At 45.6% G+C, this 22,833-nt stretch overlaps 1 protein-coding gene across 1 annotated transcript in view; it reads left to right on the top strand.

Moving 5' to 3' along the window:
• The window catches only part of adgra1b (adhesion G protein-coupled receptor A1b), a gene marked incomplete at its 5' end in the record, with an annotated part of 171,469 nt that overhangs the window by 122,788 nt on the left and 25,848 nt on the right, over positions 1 to 22,833 (top strand). Inside the window, 2 exons of the mRNA XM_080017039.1 lie at positions 1,765 to 1,972; positions 2,601 to 2,809. Of these exons, the coding sequence (XP_079873165.1) occupies positions 1,765 to 1,972; positions 2,601 to 2,809 (417 nt within the window). The remainder of the gene's footprint in view (positions 1 to 1,764; positions 1,973 to 2,600; positions 2,810 to 22,833) is intronic.

The following is a 22,833-nucleotide window of genomic DNA, read 5'->3' as shown; positions in this document are numbered from 1 at the left end:
GATCGCTCCAAAATACACACCTGCCCGTGTAGCTGGATGCTCCCACCAAATGAAGAGGGCCTCTCGATCGCTACCTGGAGAGCTGGTCGTGGTCACCGCAGAGGATCTACACCCCTTTACCATCGACGCGGCCCCGGTTGAGAGGGCGAGCAGTGTCAGGTCCCCGGTGAAAAACGTCACCGAGGACCTGACATGGACATTACAAACAGTCAGTCTGGAGAAAAAGGCGGGGGCAGCGCCTTCATCCCCTCAGACAACTGAAAAAAAGTTCCCCCTCTCCAAAGAGCCAGAACACCTTTTACTCCGGTGTTGTGAAGAGCATCCTGTCAGGGTGCATCACCGCCGGGGCATGGGAACCGTTCCTCTGAGGACCGAAAAGCCCCGCGAGGAGCGGTACGTGCGGCTGAGCGTACCATGCGGACAACCCTCACCCCCTCACACCGGGCGGAGCAGGACCAGGGCGAAGAGGATTTTTAAAGACTGTTCCAGTAGCTGCGGTCAGGCAGACGCCTCAGCAGCCACAAGGCTAGACTCAGGAAGAGCCTCTTCCCCCAAGCAATAATAGTGAAAGCACTGAACTCCCTTGTTTAACTTGATCGGCAAATGAGGCCACCTTGAGATCCCGGACATCAATTGCACCGACTTCTCCTCATGCCTGTTGGCTTTAAAGTGCTGTTTCTCGCACGCTGACGAGATGAAATGATTAAACGGGGAAATAGACAACTTTTCAACTTGCCCGTCCTAGCGCTTCCAAGTGGTATTATTGTTTGCGCCACCGTCGCAAAGGCAATCGGTTCGCTTTGCGTTTTCCCTCCGTGCCACGTTCTGCGTGAGAAAGGCGTGGCTGTCGACTCTCCAAATTTTTCTCTGGATTTACCTGCATTTTTCCTTTCTTCCCCCCTGTTTTTATTTTCCCAGAATTTGAAGCCCTTACTTCTTGCATTTGCCCTAACTTTGCAATCTTGCCGGCAAAGGCGAAACCCGTCACTAACAATTGAAACAGAATATAGAGGAGCAGATGCATAACGAAAACACTTTGAATGTCTTTTTCCTAGTGAAGGATTTTTGACCAAAGAACAAAAAAAAAAAAGATCTAATGGATTACCACTTTAAAATTAATTATCAGCATGAATTTGAAGTACTGACTGATATGATCCCACGGAGTTTTTGACTGGTTGACAAATATGTGACACACCAAACAGATCTTTCCAACTCAACATATATTGACCGTGTGTACAGTATGAAACACTGGATGGATGCCCATTACTGGAACTGCATCAACTTGAGCCAGTGACACTACACAGGTCCCTCGTGCTGACAGGGGCACTTTTTACAGGCTTTATTATGATTGGAGCTAGAATTTACAGGCAGGGTTAAGTGCCCTAAGTGCGGCCAAGCCCACTGTGCCACACACCCTCAGACAATGCTCCACGCTCCTATAGAGTGTGTGAGGGTCGTTCTGTGGCTTTATAAGAAAATAAAGTCAGACCGGTTGTCTCTTTAAATGAAGCTGCGGTGTTGATGTGCCCTCAAGCTGAAATGGTAAGAACCATTTCCACCTATGCGGCAGGGAGCCTGACCGAATAGGCGCAAGAGAGCGCAGCGTGATGCTCGTTCCATCCAGTCCGGGAGAAAAACGCAGTTTTTCGCTCTTCCTCTATTGGACTTTTCCCCCTGCGCATCCCCGGGACATTATTTAATTTTTATTTTCCTCTCTTTTTTTTTTTTTTTTTTTTGTTGTTTTTTTTTTTGTTTCATCCGCAGAACTCAGTGGCTGTCGCCTCAATCCATTTACCGCTGGCTGGCGCGTCTGTGTCCTCCGCGCTGCAATCTGTTGATAACTCCACTTGCAGGCTGCAGTTTATTGTCTTTCGAAATGGGAAACTCTTTCCGTGCACGGGGAATTCGTCAAATCTTGCGGATGATGGGAAGCGTAGGAGCGTTTCGACACCAGTTGCTTTCACCAAATTAGGTAAGAGGAAATGCATTTTAGCGGCATGTCCGTGATGTCAGCGCTCCACTGTTGCGGTCTTGGACGTCGTGCGTGCACAAGACGCACATAAAAAGAGATGTTGCATCAATTCACCGGGCATGGTTAACATACAGCCTGTGCAACGTACGCATGTATTTCCCAAATGAAAACATCACTCTCCAAATAAATTGTATTTTCTACAATGAATTCACGGAGACTCTAGCGCGAGTATACTTCTACCTCTGCAGCTTTTTGGGGGAATAGAAGAGTTGTCTTAAACCTTAATGAAAACAATGAATTAACAGTAGTACTGCTGACGTCACTGTATTATTGTTATTTTATTATTATTATTATTATTATTATTATTATTATTATTATTATTATTATTATTATTATTATTATCATGCAGCACATTAACTGCAATAACCGGCTTGCGCAATGTTAGAATAAAGTGCATGTTGTTTTTTGTGTACATGTACCCCCATGGGTCCGCGTGTTTGCACCTCGGGAGCATGCATGTCTATAGGGGCCTGGGGGTTCTCGTCATTCGCTTTTTTTTTTTTTTGTTCTTTCTCTCAGCACATATCACATACTTTTCACCTGCTTTTCCCCCTCATTATTTCTGCAGATGGGTGCAGCCCTGGCAGCGTCGTGCACTCCGTTACCGTCGCTCTCAGGCACTTCGCACCGGGTGTAGACCCGACCGCAGCCTACTGGGATTTTGACCTGCTCGATGGGCACGGAGGCTGGCGGGCAGAGGGCTGCCACATCACTGGCTCCGTGGGCAACACGACCACCATTCACTGCACCCACCACAATAACTTTGCTGTGCTGATGGTGAGTAGAGAGCCTCATTCATCCCCTCATCCCCAAAGACACCCCCCCCCCCCCCCTCCCACTCCCATAGATGTCCCCGCCGGGGGCTTGCTGGTGCCTCCTCAGCTTGTTATGGATCAAATGCATCCTTTCCACAAAGGAATATATGAGTCACGTGCTTTTAAAAGAGCCGGCATGAAACGCTCCTTAATAAAAGCTGCTTTATCATCCACCAGTTGGGCTGGAAGTGCTCGGATCGCTCTACTCTGTCTGGGATTTTCATCGTGGGCTGTGGAGTGGGTGCAACGCCATATGATTATTATTATTTTATTTTTTTCCCTGCATGTTGGATCGGAGAAGTTGCGTGGTGTGGTGTAGTCTAGTCTGCCACCTCTTCCAAAAGCAGCTCAGCAGCTGAAATCCAAGCGACGCTCCGCAGAAGGAGCACCTCGTCTCCTTAGTAGCGGTCCGCCTTCTGAGCGCAAGTGGCGCACTAATTGGGTTGCGTGGCGTTGTTTATCTGTTTCGCTTTAAGTTGGTTTCGGATTATTATTATTATTTTTTTTTATTTTTTTTATTTTTCTTTTGCCGTGCTTATCACCGAATGCCTTTCTCCCGACGACGCCGTCCCTTGTTAGATTTGGTTTGATGAGGAGGATAACAGCGAGAGCGCCATGGCACCGCACCGTCCACCCGCTCCGCAGAGCCGCTGCGCTTAGTCCGCGTCTGGACGCACACAAATCCTCCGGATGTTCACCGAGGAGTGGGAGTCGTTAGACTGGGAGGTCAGTGCTGCGTGTGCATGTGAGTGATGTGCGTTCCGAGCTGCATATTCCCGTGCATCTGTTCTGTTATGCATGCGTGCGGCAGTGAAAATGCCTCGAAAAGCCGCATAGAAAAGCAGTGGATCTGCAGAAAGAGAAGGGGGAGCAGCCGCACAGAATCCCCCCCAAAAGTGGTGCGTGTGTGTGTGTGTGCACGGAATACCTATGTTGTCAGATTGTGTCATTGTCCAGGGGGCTGTGGCGGTGTATGGAGACGCGTGACGGCGCACCGTCACCGGGCACCTCGTGGCCGTCACTGCAATTTAGTAAAAATGGACCCGGCGACGGATTGACGATTTCAACATCAGGGTTAAAAAAAAACAACAAAAAAACAAAAAGATGAAAATCCCGCTAATATATCGAGCTTATTTGGAGACGCGTGTGTATGTGGTCTTTATGCGAGTGTTTGCGCGGCGGTCGTGCGTTCACTGATGCAGTCACCACACCCGCCCGGTCTCCGCAGTGCACGGCAGAAAAGGACCCTTATTCGCGGATTTGTGACATCATTCGCCGCGTCTTCAGTATGTTGCAGCTCAAGGTTGCCTCCGAATGACTAGACCTGTTGCATAACCGTGTTCGTGGATTTTCCTGTCCGTGCGCCGTGCAGGATATGCACCAGGCACAGAACAGAACCAGAAACACTTGATTGTCACGTATGCGCTGTGATAACGGCTTTGACTTCTTTCGAGGTCTAATGACCAGCACATGGAACTAGAGAACTTACATGCACAGCACCGGGCCATGGAACACTCGTAGCGCAGAGCATTGCAGTGCACGGTTGGCGATGAGAAAAATGACTAAACGGTCTTGGTATTGTTAGGGTCGTTAATATTGTTTTACTGATATGAAGTTCCAATCAAAGAAATCGAACAATGTGAAATAATGAGTTAGAGGTACAAACCAGAAACTGTTAACAATATTTATATATCAGATCGTGTCATCACTGGAACATGATGACCTAATGCAACCGTCACAGTTGAGGTCAGAATTGACCTGCTGGTTATTAATGTATGTGTTTTTCTTCCTTAATCGTAGAGCTGCTACAGAAATTAATGAAGTACTGCAATATATGCCAGCAAATACTGGGTTATCTGTCACAAAAACTGTTTGCTACAAAGTATAGCAGATGAATAATTCAAGAAAATTATCATTCAAAGGAGTAGGCAGGAAAGACAAAGACTACCCACAAGGCACAGCACCATCTCCAGTTTCTGTTGATCTAACCCTTTAAAATTTGGTGTGTGTGTGTGTGTGTGTGTGTGTGTGTGTGTGTGTGTGTGTGTGTGTGTGTGTGTGTGTGTGTGTGTGTGTGTGTGTGTGTGTGTGTGTGTGTGTGTGTGTGTGTGTGTGTGTGCGTGTGTCAGTGCAGGCAGGTGCAAGTAAGCAGAGATGATTAGCCTACAAGTAGCGTGACAAGCCAATGCTATTGCCCCTGGGGAGTGCTATCCAGTTGTATGGTTTTGATATTAAAAGCATTTTAATGAGAATCTTTTTATTTGTTGGAGCAAGAGTCACATGGTGGAGAAAGTGTCTTCTGGGTCTGTGATCAGAATGGCAAACAGCCGCCTGGGAAGCTGGGACATGAAGCATAAACTGTTTTGTTTGTTTTTTCCATGGGGGAGGATATATCCTTAATCTGCAGGGGCTTTCGATGAAGATTGAATGAAAGAAGCATAATTTGAATTGATGCTGTATATTAAAAGATCAGGTAGATCTTTCACCTGTTGAAGATAAGGGTACATGTTACTTGCTGCAGCCTTTTGGGAAATGTTTGTCATTCACTTCAGCCAAAATATAAGCACGTTTCCAAGATTTCAGCACCACGGACAGCTCCCACGGACAGGCTAACTAACACATTTACAGTGACAACGCCTCATCATTTATCTTCATCACAATGACAAGTACCACCCTCCATCCCTTCACCCAAAACACACACAGCCACGCACGCACACACACACACACACACACGCAATCCTATTCGCCGCATCTAGTGTGTGTGTTTTCTGCATGTCACAAAGAAGCTTGTTTTTTTTTTTAGCTGAGGTGGTAAATGGAGGCTGTTGTGGCAGAGGTTCCTGCATTTGATTGGTGCACTGCTCAAGACTGTTTATCATGCAAGAGCAGACCTTTTCAAAGAGAGACAGAAGGTGAGAGAGAAACAGACGGATAGATTTTGTTCACATCCAATCATAACAAAGGCCCGAGGACACAGATATACTATACACTAGGTCATAAAATGAATATGTGAAAAAAGTGACATTTGTTTCAGTTTGTGTGTGTGTGTGTGTGTGTGTGTGTGTGTGTGTGTGTGTGTGTGTGTGTGTGTGTGTGTGTGTGTGTGTGTGTGTGTGTGTGTATGTGTGTGTGTGTGTGTGTGTGTGTGTTCTAATGTGAATTCTGATTGCTTTGGATCATAATTAGCACTATTGGACTTCCAAATAGAACTGTTCACTGTCAGGCATGCTCTCCAAATTACAGAGATGATCAGGGTGGTGTGTAATGATAGTGTATTAAGTATCAGAGAGAGAGTAGTATATCCAGTATATCTATAGATATATATAGAGAGAGAGGGAAGTATGGGTTTACATGCTCTTACCACAGAGAAATGTTCTAGCAGACGTCAGACCCACTGCTAATACAAATCATCCATTAGAACCGCAGACAACCGCACTTTAATATTTAATTTCCCTCCCGAAAGTATTTTTTTCAATGTCTGACAGCAGGTGTTCAGGTGCTGCTGACTTTATGGGCCTGCCAATCTCTTTTGCTTGATCCAGTTGAAATGGGATTACTGGGTATTTATGTTGCTTATTTTATTGGAGAAGCTGACTAAAGGCGTTGGCGCCGGTGTTGCATTGCCACACACTTGTAAATCCGACTACAATGTCTTGTTTCCCACACCCAGGAACATACTTTCCAAAGTATTTGACTCCAAGGACATGGAGTTGAGTTAGTTCCAGACTGTGATTTAGCGAGCAGCAACAGGGTCTTCATCTACTGCCTACACACTGTATATCAGTGCTTTTTGCAATTGGATGTGCCTCAATATATTTAAGTAATTTCTCCGTTCCGTCGCTAGAGATAGGATCAGAGATAAGAAGGAGATGAGTAAAAAAAGGGACAAGAAGCATTGATAGACTATCATTGTGATTGGTGATGGATTAACACAGATACCCAGCAAATATAGTATCCGTAGCACATATTTCCCCAATGCAAAGATATGATTTACATTAACATTTACATTTAGTCATTTAGCAGACGCTTTTATCCAAAGCGACTTACAAAGGGAGAATAACATTCAAGCTACATTGCAACAGAGACATTAGTGTACAATAAATACTAGTAAGTAGTGCTAAGTAATTGTAAGTTAGAAGATTCATATGACGCCAAGAACAATACTTAACATGTTAAATATGGAGGAAAAAAAGGAGAATTAATAGTCTGCTACTCGACTCATAGAAGCATGTTAAATGTCTCAAAAAGGATTATATATCAATCATGTTCTAATGGCCCCAAAACGAATGGTCTAATTCTATAGTCTTCAGTAAAACTAATGGCTCACATTGCTACTCTGAATTGGCCGATACGTCACGTTACGGATTCAGGATCGGTCGAGAAAAAGATTTATCGCTCCATTTCGTAGTGATTGTGTGTTAGCTGTCAAACCAGTGAAAGGAGTTTCATTCTGTATGCAGGGCTCGGCCTCCAAAAGATCGTCAATGGGCATTGGCCTTCGCACGGAGAGGCTGTTTTTGAGACAAGTTCCCTCTCAAGTAATAGGCATGACTCAGAATACTGAGGCAAAAAATCAGCATATCCACTGTAGGAGGCCAACAAAAAGAAAGTATGTTTTGTTATTTTTAGTCAATTCTGTAAAATGTTGTTACATGATATACAAATATATTCAGTAGTGGAGGTTACACCTATGACTTTATCTTTTTTGGAATAGAGCTGTGTAATGAGGGTTGATGTTAATCATTTAAAGGCTAGTTCAGCCTCAGATACTTTTAACCCATTAATTTATGTTGAAAGCATCTAATCCAGCCGCCACGCTCCATACAGCCTGCGTAGATGCACATATCAGACACACACCGCCTTCAGCCTTCTTGATTCACCAGATTCGCTTAGTGGTGCAGTTCAGAATTCCCCTCACAGGAGACGTGGTTCAGCTCCCTGTTCAATATTTAATATACATAGGGCCGGGTTTGGGTGGGTCAAACATCACAATATTTTCGATTTTTTTTTTTATCTTCATATTGATTATTTGACAATATTTTGGGAACAGCTATTGTCATGCATGTAACACATTATCTCCTGTTACATGTATAAGCGTCGGCCTCGACCCTCCAGCTTTGTTTTTTTAACTGTGGAACTCTCCGGCAGGGAGCTTGCTTGCTGCTGTGGAAAGCGTTGGACCTAGTCTGGTGGGGGAGTGCCATCGCTCCGTTCCCCCCGTAAGGGATCACCCTCAGCCAATAAGTCGACATGCGATGCAGATTGTTTTCTCCCTGACTAATGAGTTCAGAGCTCACAGCCCAGCATTTATCTCAGCCATCAACAGTTTTAGCCTGGCATCGCTGCAGTCAGCCAATACTCACTTTTGCTTGCCCGGCCCCCAGACTCCATATTGGACGGGTTAGCAGCCTCCACTTCTGCACACAGTGTGTAACCTTCCTGTTAGCCTAGATACAAATTGCATTAGTTTAACGTATTGTTATTCAAATTATATGTGCTCCTCAGCTGAGTGTATGAAAGATTAGAATAGTGCTGCTCACAGCAGAAGCCGGTGTTGCACACACTGTGTGTGTGTGTGTGTGTGTGTGTGTGTGTGTGTGTGTGTGTGCGCGCGCGCGTGTGCGTGCGTGCGTGCGTGCGTGCGTGTGTGTATGTGTTTGAGTCGGTGTCAGTGTCTCTGTGTTGGTGTGGGTGTGTGTAAGCTCACCTACTGGAACAATCCAGCCAAAGTTAATGGGCTATTCAATGGTTGCACAGTTTTGATGTTGTTTATATTCGGCCGCTGATTAATTGGCAGTCAATGTGGCAGCGGCGTCTTTATGGACAGGAATAGCGATCGCTTCGCATTTTAAAAGCATCGGCGCCAGCAGGCGCGACTTCTAAACCGTAATGATGTTGATACATTCTGTACGTTTTCTTTATAATTTCATCACTTTGGTGCGAGTCATCCTATTAGCACTTCGCTAATGAGTGAGATACATCTACTTGACTGATGTTTAAAGACCTTTATCGATAATATTAAGGCTGTCAGAGCGTCCCGCACAGCGGTGCGTGCTGTGAATGGCATGTGTGGGCAGAACAGGAGTTCAGTCACAGATGATTAGAATGAAATCCTGCTGGTCTGCTGCATGTGACTAGGGGACATCTGACACACATGATTTATGTCCCAGCGCTTAGCCGACTCCAACAAGCCGTCCTTACCCAGAACGGAAAGCAAGGACGCCGAACGCAATCTGACCGATCTGATCCAAATCTGTTCATGCCCCCCACTCCCTTCCTCACTTCCAGTGTTTTCTTTTTGGCTGTCTCACTCAATCTCAATCGACCCCCCCCCCCCTCTTTCTAAAAAGGGGGGAAGGAAAGATTCTTTACTGTCGCACATACTTCAAATAGTGGCTGGTGAAACTTTTTCTCTGCATTCAACCCATCCTCAGCTGTGGGGGGCAGCCAGGAGTAGTGGGCTCCTTGCTGTGTCCGTCGCTGGGCAGAAGACAGTCTTCTGCATGTTATGGCGGGGGTCTTTACCGATGTTATGTGGAGGAAACCTCATGTGAGCATGGAGAGAACATGCAAATTACACACGAAGAGGCCCCTAACAACCCACCGGAGCACAGTGCCAACAGCACCCCAGGCGGGAACTGAACCCAGGACCCCCTTGCTGTGAGGCGGCAGTGCAAGCTCTGTGCCACATGTGAAGTCTCTCGGTCCCTCTCGCTCTCTCTCTGAAGTCCTTTTCCCGTCTCGGACTCCATGCTCTCTCTTTCTGTCTCTCAATTCCATTCATTTCAATTCAGTCCAATTCACAAGTGGAAAACAAGAGGTGGGGGATATATGGCCAATAAGTGGAGATAAACTAAAATATCTATATCTCTCTCTCGCAAACATCACAATATCCATCTTGTTTGGACAGACATGGGTAAACATTGTTACATTGTCCATTTCCTTCGATGTCCTTGCAATTTATTTCCCTCTATTTCTCTTTCACTCTATGTCTGTCTATATCACTCCTTCTCTTCATGGGTCTCAGAGCAACCTTGCTAGAAATAAGGACAGGTCGTGTTTCTCTGGCTCTCTCTCTCACTCTCTCTCTCTCTCTCTCTCTCTCTCTCGCTCTCTCTCACCTCTTTTTCAGACCAGACACGTTCCCTACTTGAACAATGCTGGCCAGCCTCTGCGAACGCGTTAGGAGCTTATTTTATGTCTGTGCGTTCACCTGTCTCGTGGGCCAAGAAAAAAAAGCACCCTCAATGCCCTTGTCGCCTGCCACCCCCTCCCCTCGCGGCCCCCGATCCCCTCAGTAGCATTGCCAGACCTCAAATCACCCTCTCAAATTGGCTGGAGGAGGGATGGATGGAGCCTCTTTATAAAGTACCAAGGTTTTTCTTTGTGGGTTGATAAGCTGGGGGGTTAGCTGGGTCCTTTCTCACGGTGACTAAAAGCATGACCTCTGAGTTATTGCCCTAAATCACCTGGACCCGTATTTATCAAACACTCCTAGAAATCCTAAGATTTGAGAATAGTTTTACCAGCACTAAAAAAAAATCAGACCTCAGAGTAGGACGTAAAAGCTCTTTTACGGAGCTTTCTACACTCATTTTCGGTGAGGTGAAAAGGAACAATGTTCTGTTTTTTGCAACAGCTCCAAAATAGAAATCTTAATGACCTTTTCTAGTCTTTTCTTCTTTTTTTTTTTTTTTTTTTTTTTTCTCGAAGGTATGCACCCTCATCTCCGATGGAGCATTGATCTTAATATGCCATCTATGAGACCGAAGAACTCCAAGTGAGTCAGCGATTTGCAGAAATGCATTTTTTTTTTTGTTGAGTTACTTCAGGTTGAGTTTTGGGGAGATTCTGCCTGTTATCATTGGCACTCAAAGAGCAGTCAAAGTTTGATGGGGGGGATCAATGGGTCGACAAATTGTCCCCTGTGACGGACCTAAATCCTCCCAAAGTCGAACTTCCTCGATGCCCGAAAAAACGTGGAGTTACTAGAACTTTTGTTTCCTTGTAAAATGGAACCCGGACTCCTTGTAGATGGTGTAACCGCTAACCGTACAAGATCGATCACAAAAACGTCCCCATCTCTATACAAATGATCACACTCTTTTAATGGCAAACATTAGTGTGCATTGGAGCTGCCTGAACGCCCCCTGCTGGGAAGAGCAGGTCGCCCTCAAAACGCCTAAAAGTAGGACCAAATTCGCGTCTCCCCGAGAACTCTTTGGGCAGTAAGAACCGATTTGCTCCTCTGAGATGCTTGATACATATGGTCCATAATTTAATGGGAGCGACGCCGTATAGCCCGCGCTGCCCTTTCTTCTTATTCACAATAGGGAGATTGAGCTGTCGCTGCGTGTTTTCTTTACTCATTATTAGCTACTGATGAAGCCTGGCCCAGTGTGCGCTGCTGGAAAAAAAGAGAACGACAAGAGAATAACGAGACATGTCTATTTTATTGGCCAAACTACAGGCATAAGGGGTCGTTATTTTTCTTATTTAAGAAAAATAATTGTTGTCAAACAAAGAGAACTGCAATGGAGTAATTCTCTTGGGCCCAGTACTGAAGTCAACTGTACAGAACAATATCAGTTTAATTGGCTTCTGAACCATGAAAGCTGTGGGTTGTGTTGTGTAATTAACTGACATTATGGATCTACGTGTATCCTGCAAATATCATATTATCGTATTATGCCTTTGTATGGAGGTATACCTGTATATATGTATATATATTGATGAAAGCTGTGTATTCCCTTATAGATTCCCTATAGAGTAGGGTGGAGTAGAGGCAGAGTAGAGGGAGAGTAGACTCCCTTGTCCCTCTCTTCCAGGAGGAACAACAGATATAACTTACTTTTGGAGAAAATCGATTATTTTCCAGTTCAAGTATTTGATGTTGGTCTGTGATGTATTGAAACAAAAAAGTATATGTTTTTTTAAAACAATGGATCGATTAGGTTAAGACTCAACCTCACTCTTTGAAATCGGCACACACGCACAAGTGCGCATACACACTCACACACACACACACGCACACACACACACACACTACCTGATCTAAATTCTCCCTTTGTTCATGTGTTTGTTCATGCAAGTGTAACACCAAGTGAATCTTTTTGCATTTCACTTGTGCATAGGTGTGTGTGCCTGTATATGCCTAGGTGTGCGAGTGCGTGTGTGTGTGTGGGTCTGCGTGCGCGTCCAACTCAAATTATGCACCCGTATTTCTCCGGAGAAGGGGCTTTGCATCGCCGTGCACTGAACTTCAAAGCTCACTCAATTCGCTTTCCAAATCCCATTCCAGGGTGTGAGTGATACGCCTCGGTATCAAAGGTGAAAACTAATCTGGATGCTGGAGATTCCCATCCCCTCTCACTGTCCAAACACCATGCCTTTTGCCTTTTACAAAATGTTCCCTAACGAGAGGCAAAAAACATGTAAATGGCCGACTGAGGAGATGGAACGCCCACTTAGGTCTAAATGGCACCGATAGCACAACTGTCAGGTGGTTAAATGGGATTGGCTGAGGAGCTCGCCGTGCAATCTGTAATCAAAAATGGAGGAAAATTGCATTGCGGTGGGGTAAGGGAGAGAGGGATGGGAGATGGAGAGAGAGCGGGTGAGAGAGAGAGAGGGAGAAAGGTGGGGATGTTGGGGTGGTGAGCCTAAAGTGAGACAGAGCGAGATCTGAGTCGGACATCTGTTCACAGACTGGATGGGGCAGGAGATAATGATTTATCCTTCTCTCTCTCTCTCTCTCTCTCTCTCTCTCTCTCCTCTCTCTCTCTCTCTCTCTCTCTCCCCCTTGCTTTCTACTCCCGTTCGGCAGGCTCCATCTATCTAATGGTATTGGTCGGGGCTCCCTTTATCTCCCCTATATTTACATGTCATTGTAGCGACCCGCCCGCGATCTGTTTCCTCAGATGCGCACAGGGAGTGCATTAACAAACTTTCATTCAACGCCCGGCTGAAAGCGTTCATTGAGCTCCGTCTCTCATCCCTCCGTCCACCCCTGCCGTGGCCTCTCTCTATCTCTCCCGCTGTCTCCCACTGTGTGTCAACACGTCTCTCACCAAGAGTCTCGACACCCCCCCCTCCCCGCCCCCATGTTCTCACTGTTGGGTTTTGTTGTGTTTTCTCTCTGCTTTCTGGCAAACGCCCTTCGTTCACAGAAAATAACATCTGGAAATTATCCGTAGGGCGTTGCGATTCATCGCTATAATATTAGTCTCGTAATATGAGACTGGATATTGTCTTTTGGTTATCGTAATATTGGCTTATAGTTAAGTGTCTTTAAGGCTGCATGAAGTGTTTGTAAGATGGTTATCGAGCTGCTGGCAGTTCTTCGCTTTTGGACGAAAGTCGGGAAAGATGAAGAAATGAGCAGATGAACACGTGCGCAAAACAGCAGGAGCTTTTAGATAAATGCTGTCACTATCATGACATTTTAGTTGACGACGACGGCACAAATAATTGCAATTACTAATGAAATGTTCTTTTCATTCATTTTAACGCCTCTATCATAGTGACAAGCCTAAAATAGTGTATTAACACACATCATCTCGTGAAGAAGAAACATTGGAAAATTAAGGAATCTAAACATATAAAGACTCAACTGATGGAAACTCACCTAATTCTTCAATTCTTCAATTCCATACATCGCAGAATTTCCACCCCAGGCTCGGAATTCTCCCTTACATTTGGATGCAATCATACGATTGTGGGATCTAACAATTTTACATTATGTAATTGAGTACCATTTTTTTCCCCCCTTCAAATTAAATGTGAAGTATTTTCTCCCCATCCGAGTCCTCCTTCCTGTGCACAAAGCAGCGTTTTGCCGGTTTGTGTATTGCTGTTGCTCTGGGGTTGCCACGCCGTGAGACAGGCCTACAGAGCTTCTATTCGGCTCTTCAGTGTAAAATTGTTTGCCGGGCGGAACCAAAGTGGAGCTCTGGCCTTTTCTCACTCTCACTCTGTTTTTAGGAGAAAAGTGGAAAAGTGGCATCAACATCATTGATCATCATTAACATCATTGAGCCTTTATGGGAAGGGCTTCAACATTTAAAGTTGATTTCACCAATGGACTGGCCTCTTGAAAACTGGTACAATGTCCCAGAACACACAGTTTGGTCTTGTATGACATGTTCTGAAGGCAACCGGTGGTCATACTCTTTATTGTGTCCTTGATATTAATGTATAGCTGTATGTACAATATATCCACAGATCGGCCACAACATTAAAACCACCTGTATTGTGTAGGTCGCCCTCTTGCCGCCAAAACTGCTCTGATCCATCGAGGCATGGCAGTGCATTATTCTGATGAAAGAGACCACTGCCATCAGTTAATACCGTTGCCATGAAGGGGTGAACTTGGTCTGCAACAATGTTTAAGTAGGTTGTACATGTCAAAGTTACATTCACATGAATGCCAGGACCCAAGGTTTCCCAGCAGAATGTTGCCCAGAGCATTACACTGCCTCTGCTTACCTACTTCCCATAGTACATCCTGATGCCATCTCTTCCTCAGGTAAACGATGCACACGCACGCCCCATCCACATGATGCAAAATGAAAAGTGATTCCTCAGACCAGGCCACCTTCTTCCATTGCTCCATGGTCCAGTTCTGAGGTTCAAGTGCCCATTGTAGGCGCTTTCAGTGGTGGACAGGGGTCAGCATGGGCACGCTGGCTGGTCTGCAGCTACGTAGCCCTATACAAAGCAAGCTGTGATGCATTGTGTGTTCTGACACCTTTCTGTCATAGCAGCATTAACTTTTTCAGCAATTTGTGCTACAGTAGCTCTTCTGTGGGATCAGACCAGACGAGCTAGACTTAGGTACTAACCTCTGCATACCGGGAACACCCGACAAGACCTGTCGTTTTGGAGAAGCTCTGACCCAGTGGTCTAGCCATCACAATTTGGCCCTTGTCAAAGTCACTCAGATCCTTACGCTTGCCCATTTTTCCTGCTTCCAACACATCAACTTTAAGAACTGACTGTTCACTTGCTGCATAATATATCCCATTCCTTGACAGATGCCGCTTGAACAAGATGATCAATGTTATTCACTTCACCTGTCAGTATGTGGCATTTCCACTTGCCATTCCCCACCCGAGTGGCCTTTTCAGCGCCCTCCAACACAGACACACAGGCACCAGTTTATTGTAGGGTTTGGCAAGATGTAACAATCCGTGAGCAGATGGAATCTTGCCATGACAGAGGCTCTCTGTGTGTAAGTGTATGGATGGGTGATTTGCCTGTTGCTCGTTGATTGCTCTGACGAGCAACAGACGTACAGCCACCCTGATCCGGGCCTTGTGGGCCAAGACCTGTCTTGGCTACTTAAACCACACCACCACCCACATCACATACCCCCAACACCGAACTGCAAAAAAGTAGAGGGAGAGTAGAGGTAGATTAGACTCCATTGTCCCTCTCTTCCAGGAGGAACAACAGATATAACTTACTTTTAGAGTAAATCTATTATTTTCCAGTTCAGGGATTGGATGTTCGACACTAACTCAAATAGTGGAGTCTGACTCAGTGCTGACATACCTAAATGTAATAAAAAGCCGGACTCTGAAACAGGATTCACATACCTCAAATAAACAAAAGTGTCAAAAAAAAACAGTCCCCTTTCCAGGAGACCTGGAACCCCAGAACCGCACTGTCCATGGGCGACCCTCCCCCAGGGCGATGAAACACACTGCCCCCTCCACCCTTCCGGAGTGTGGGGCCTCGGGCTGCTGTGATGGCTGGCGGAGTTGAGCCTGGCTTGGCTGTTGCAGGGGCTGCTTGGAGGGGTGGCCTGGCTGCCGGGCTGCTGGAAGGTCCCGGCAGTGGCTGCTGGGCAGAGCAGCTAGCTGCAGGTAGTTACCCATGGTGGGTGCTGTGGCTGCTTCTTCCCTGGTCCTCCGCTGGACATCCTGGGTGCGGCTGCTGCCAGTCAGGAGAGGGCTGGTGCTATGGCTGCCCATTGGCCTGCTGGTGGCTCCAGTGCATCTTCGGACAGCCCTCTGTGTCCCTTCCCCATGCCGGAGAGTCCCTGTTCATGTGCAGGCGCACCGACACAGAGACACAGGCAAAGATGTTGCATACACACCAGTTTATTGTAGAGTGTGGCAAGATGTAACAAGCCAGGAGCAGATGGAAACTTGTCATGACAGTGGCTCTCTCAGTGTCTCTAGGGGGATACTGGGCCCAATTACCTAGACCCAAGACAGGTGTGGCTGCTTAAACCACTCCACACAGTGGTTTTAACGTTGTTGCTGATCAGTGTATATCTCCATTTCTAAATATCACATAGCAATCAATCTTAATCTTCTGGCTGCATTTTTCCAATGAATCACACATCCTCGGGGAAGGGTGAGACAGAACCAGAAGCAACAGGAGTGACAATAGACCTGCTAAGAAAATAGCTATCGATAGTGAAACAAATAGTTTATCATGCATCATGGACTTAATTATTGGAGGAGATTGCCGTTTTAATGCACCCACAGAGTGTGACAGATTGTACTCTGCTATTGTGTGTCAGACATGGCAAGTTATCGATGTTGTAAGTTATGGCTGCTTTTAGAGCTGTTATATCATCTTCATGAAGGTGTCACGATGGACAATTAATGACTAAAATAAATGAGAGTTGATCTTGAAGTACAGTTTTAACTTACATAATTATATTCCCTCAGATAAGATGAGAAAAAGCTGGTTCTTAACAGGATCACACTAATCCAGGAAGATGTGATTACAGACCTTAAAGACGACACACACACTGTGCTTTTGCAATCTCCAGATCTGAAACCTTTGCTTTTAGAATTTATTCATTTTATTTATTTACTTATTATGTAATATGATAACATTTGGGGAATAGTGCATATTTGGAAGTCATAGCTAATTAATCGAATTATTACTAATTATTTTGTTTCATACAGCCTTCTTTGCTCATCTTCTGCTTCATTATTATCCACAGTTGTATGCAGTAGTTCAAATCATTGTGTAGGTATCTATGAATTGGACCAAGTTAAAGAGTGATAATCAGAAGATATTAAATTATCGGACAGACAAACAGTCGGTCTTGCCTCTGTATCTGCCTGCTTGTGCATTGTGCATGTGTGAACCTCTCTATATGCCTGTGTGTGTGTGTGTGTGTGTGTGTGTGTGTGTGTGTGTGTGTGTGTGTGTGTGTGTGTGTGTGTGTGTGTGTGTGTGTGTGTGTGTGTGTGTGTGTGTGTGTGTGTGTGTGTGTGTACGGTAACCCTATTTACATGTACACAGAGGCATTGGGCCGGTGTGTATGTAGTCATGTATACAATATATCAAATCTGAATCAGTCGACTCTTCTGTAGGATGTAGGGTGGCGAAAAGATGACTCACCCCTCAGACAACACCCATTATCATGGGTGTCTCTCTCTCTCTCTCTCTCTCTCTCTCTCTCTCTCTCTCTCTCTCTCTCTCTCTCTCTCTCTCTCTCTCTCTCTCTCTCTCTCTCTCTCTCTCTCTCTCTCTCTCTCTCTCTCTCTCTCTCTCTGCCCCTATTCTGTATCACCCAGCTCAATACATTTATTTTGTTGTTTTGTTTTTTTGGACTAACTAACATTGATGCCGAACAAAGATGGTGATCAGTCGGCTATTACAAAGAATTTAGTCATAGTGTATTTAGAGAACGAAGACTTTCTCAGACAATTGAATGGCACAGTTCAACAAAATGTCAATGATTCAGCCCTTAGCGTGACCGTTCACAATTTTCAAACTTGCTCAGACATTTGAATAGCACAGTTTAACAGCATGTCATTTACTCAGTCCCGCGTTCCACCATGGAAGATGAAACTGCCGGTTGAAGTCATGCACCAGGAAAGTCTGTCTTTGTGACTCAGTCGCAGATCCCTGAAGCCCCGCCCCCCCTGCTGGCTCGCTGTTCGCGTTTTATTGAAAGTTTATTAATACTACACGTGGTGCGTGTCCAAATTGCACCAAATTAGACACTGCACGTCCTTGGGTCCCCAGCAACACACCCGCCAAGTGTGAAGTAGATCAGATGAACGGTTGTAGAGATAACAGAAGGACATACAGACAGACAGACAGAGATTCCTGCCTTTATAGTTCGATGAAAGAAAGAAAAGAAAGTGGGATCTGTGAATCCATGAATTCTATTCTTGAATTATTTAATTTTCTCCATTTCTGCTTTGCAATTAATGTTACCTTTGAGCAAGGCACATAACGGGAAGGTTGTGAAATGATGATGATGATGAATGCGAAGCGGCAGCGAGGTGGTGAGAAAGGGCACGGAACGCAGTTAACCTTCCCTGGATTGATAAAGGTTAAGAAAAATGAAAGAGATTAGTCTTATTCCAGCACCACTGCCCCATAATAAAAAGCAATCTTCTCCCCCCGCTCTCACATAGGCTCGCATCGATTGAAATTGTTCACGGCAGAGTTCACGTTATCATTTCTCTTTTTTTCTTTTTTACCCCAACGCTTGAAGGGGGTTCAGCCTACAGTGAATTATGAAGCAAAACAGGCAGAACACGAGGCTCATTTAATTGATAGTCACGCTTTAAGTATCCCGGCATAACCACGATTACAATAAACACTGGTGCGGGAGCACAAATAGCCCACGGCTAAATACAACACTTGTTATCGGAGACCGCTGATAAATTCATATTAATAAAACGCCCCCCTCCCCCCGCTTGATGTTTGAGGAGATAAACGCGGCGCTGCTCATCCGTCTGGCGCGTCAATCCGCAATGGGGCGCGTCCGCTCTTATTTCCCAAAGACAGGAATGGCGACGCCAACGCCAGCCTCATTTGATGTCCCTTAAGCGTTCAACGTTGAACGCGCCCCCGCGTGACTCTGTTTCCCCCCGCGGCGTCCCGCCGGCCCCGATTTGTTAGTATTCAGCGTGTAAGGGGGTGAGGGGAAGGGGATTACGAGTGTAACGGCGACTCTGAGCCCTCCGCTGATCGACTGACAGGAGCTGCTGCTGGAGCACGGACGCCTACACTCCAAGTCACTCTATTTGTGTGTGTGTGTGTGTGTGCGTGTGCGTGCGTGCACGCGCGCATGTGTGCGCATCATCCGACCGTGGACGGGCTTGATTTCCACACTCACTCCAGTTCCGTCCCAGCGCCCATGCAGCCACTCAACAGTGATAAAGCGCGCTGAACGCTGAACGCTGAATGCTGGACGCTGGACGCAGGACCGGAGCGGGGAGCCCGGGGTGGAATTCTTTTCTCTTTTCTTTTCTTTTCTTTGATTCCCCTCGCCCTCTGTCGTCCTTTCAGTCAATATGTTCTTTGTCTCTCCTTCATGCGATTACAGAACAGTCGACACACTTAGACTCGCTGTCGAGGGGTCAGAGAGAGTTCTTTCTCCATGGCTTTCAGTGGTGGTAAGTACTACACTTAGGAAAATTGATCAAGTATCATTAATTTAAGTATATACACTTATGTAGACTTTCCGCTTTTAATTTACTACATTTCAAATCAAATATCTTTACTTGTTACTTTACTGCATTTCTTACACACGTCATGTTACTTTATTGTTATTATTTTTTTAAATCAGATTTTGTATTTGTATATATCAAATAAAAGCAAAGCGAGTTGAACCAATGCACTGAACCAATCAGATTGCGTCCCATATTTTAGGCTCTGTTATATCAGGGCTCTGGATAGGACTTTTAATACTTTGAGTCATTTTGTTGTCCCACCTGACAGTACCTTTCTGGGACTTCATTTTGAACTCCCCACCCAACCCCACGGATAAGGTTTAATTGGCACTTGTAATCAGATTTGAATTTTTTTGACACCGGCGGGCAGAGTCGCGGATTAAAGTTGTAAAACTACAGCACAAACAGAGGGATCAGGCACCCGTGGAGCCCAGCGGAGGCGAGAGGACAATGGAGGCATGTTTTAGAAGGTAGCGTGCCAGCGCTAATCCACAGCAGGCTGAAGCGGCTTGCACGGGGATGCCGGGTTGCATGGATGTAATGAGTCCCCCTGTCAGATGGTCCCAGCCTCCCCCAACTCTCAAATACAACATTAATAAAGTAATAAACCAGCGCTGTGATATCATGGAATAGAGATAATGATAATAACTTGGAGTGAAGGGAATCGCATTTGAGGCTGCCGGTTCCAACCTAGATTACGTCGCGCTGTGTAGGCAAAACAAGCCGGAAGAGTTGTGTTCGGAGCGTGGGTATACATATATCTACAACATAGTGGAGTTAAGTTAGGTAAAACGTGAACTTTTAAATAATGCCAGGACTAAGGGCTGGGCAATATATCAATATAATACCCATATTGTGATATTAGATTTGACATCCTCTGGAATTTTGGTTATCATTATATCGCGGTGGACTATAACATTGTCTTTTCCTGCTCTGCAAGTCTGCATTACACTAAAGTAATGAAAATTTTTTGAAAAAAAATAAATAAATAAATTTAAAAAAAAAATAATAATAATAATAATATAAACTAAAATAAATAAAATATAATAAATATACTGTATATATTTTTTAAATACATAACATTAAACAAAATTTGAAATAATATTGTAGTTCATACTACAGTAGTTGTTCTAATCATTCCCTCTACCTGCTAATTACTAATAATTGTTTCTCAAATATTTCCCGTGTGTAAATATCTTAAGACATTTCCAAAATGTTGTCAAATTATCATCAACATTGTGATTGTGAATGTTGACCATCCCCAACAGGGATCAGAAACACAGTTTGTTACAGCACATCTTATTAACCCCACTAGTGAAATTACAAAAGGAGTTGAGCTGCTATATCAGACATTATTCTCAGAACAGTCACTTTCTATTGTGCAGAAATGCATACTTCTGGTCCCATCTTCAACCAAGCAGCATAAACACTGAGGTTGTCAACACTTTGTGAGGTCTGTCTTCTCCTTTACCCCCTTTATTATCCCAGGGAGGTCCTTTTCTTTTTTCTTCTTTTTTGCTGATTGCGCATTCTTCCTTTCAGTGACACGGTGCCTCAAAAACCGTACAGCCACGCAACAATGGCCAACAGTGCTGGCCATCTTTCAACCACCTTTCTGGCGGATATAATCAGCAGCATCCAAAGCCATAATGTTCCTCATTCCTCGTTCACCTGGCTCCTCATTCTCCACTCAGCCCCACCTGTGCTTTATTTCCCTGAGGAGAATGTGGCGTTGTGGCCCACCGGCTGGTGCTTTCTCCTCATGGCAAGAAGGTTCTGGATCGCAGTCCAACCGGGAATGTGAGGGAGGTTCTTGCATGTTTCTCCCACTGCTCCCACAGCAGATATCTAGGATGGGTATGCAGAGAAATTATTTTGTCAAGGGGACTGATACAGCCCTTCCTCTCGTTTGAAACAATCTGGTTACCGTCGGGTGGAGAAGCAAAGTAAAAAAGAAAAGCTGCAGGATCTTCAGACGTGTTAGACCGGCCTATGCCCTCGGCGACCAGGCATATATTTTGTGGTAAACAAAAAACTGTCTATAATGACTGTGAAAGTGGTTTCTTGTTTCTCGTCGGTGCCCCCGCAGACTGTTCTCTCCCTCCACGTTTATTCAGCTTTCCCCGCCGGCTGGTTTTGCCTTCGCTTCTCGTGGCTTGCCGGCGTCTTCCCGTAGTGTGCCCCGCTTTGTTATGTGGTAAGTGAATAAAAGGCCGGTGCGGGTTTGCGTGTTGCAGTCGTCGTTTGAGAAGAGTCCGTAGTTTCCATGTGCCTCGCGTCATCCGTGAATTCAGCTTCCTGAAGGTGCCGCTCGGGTTTGAAGAGATGCTTCTTGCCCCGTCTCGCAGCTTAAAGGAGGAATTGGAAGTCGCCCGAGTCTTGAGGCCTAAACAATTCCGGCCTAACGCAAGACCATCGAGGGTGCTATCCTGTTTCAGTAGCGCTTGCACCTTTCACTACACATTGCATATAACCTCTTATTACAACTGCGTCGTTGCAAATAAGCGCCGTGATGTTTTGACTTCCACCTTCCCTAAACGCCTGCCTGCTTCATTGACCATTATCTTCGCGTCACACTCCACTGCTATAAACGATACACCGTTTTGTTTCTCACTTGGACTAATGGACTCTCCCAGAAACATTTTCTCCTTGGTCTTTAGTTGATTGGAAGCTGCTGTGCGATCATCTTTTGATGCGTTTGAAATTTTTGATAGAGCATTAAATGCTCGTCCACGTGTACGAGTCACTTTTTCTGACTCGGAAGCTGCTGTTTCTCACCAGGTTCTCCTACCGTGGCTCTGGGCGACGCCATCGTGTTTTTTTTTGGGGCTTGGCTGAGCCGTGATTCACGACAATTTTCATCTTTGTTGACGAGGACAAATTCAAACTCAGTAACTACCACTGCTGTTATGTAAGGCTGTTTACAGTTTTAAGAATCTGCGAGATGGCGTAAGAAGAAGAAATACCCTGGCTTTCGTCCTTTCTTTTTCGTTTCTTTCTTGCACCCCGTCTCGCACTCTCTGGCGGTTTAACTTCCCTTGTCGCATCCCTCGACATTTCTTTCCTGCTCTCCCTTTCCACTTCAGAGCGCAGTGACCTCCTTTGGTCACTTCTGCTTGGGGACGTCTCCTTATCCTTCCCGACGCCCCCATCTTAAAGGGAAAAAAAATGCTGACTAAAGGCCGCGTTCGCGTCATGCTTTAGAGGAGCCGTGTTACTCAGGAGGATCAAGGTCGGGGGTTTTGCTGGGACGTGTGTTTGTAATTCAGTGTTTACGCGAATATCTCCACCATGTTCTCACCGCGTAGCTCCGAAACGGAGCTGGCCTCTCTCTCTCTCTCTCTCTCTCTCTCTCTCTCTCTCTCTCGGCGGTTTCGACTGCACGTGAGCCGCCGCGCTCTGACGCAGACGCCGCGGCCATTCCTCAGATCCTCCGTTCCCCTCCGCGCCCCCTAACCCTCGCCCCGTTTGAACGATAGCGAGGGCTGCGCGGGTCGCAACCTCTGCGGGCACCTGTGGGCTCGAACCGCAGCCCGCGACCCGG

The sequence above is a fragment of the Zeus faber genome (assembly GCF_960531495.2).
Source record: "Zeus faber genome assembly, chromosome: 16".
NCBI classification, from domain to species: domain Eukaryota; kingdom Metazoa; phylum Chordata; class Actinopteri; order Zeiformes; family Zeidae; genus Zeus; species Zeus faber.
This window is presented reverse-complemented; position numbering and strand designations above follow the sequence as displayed.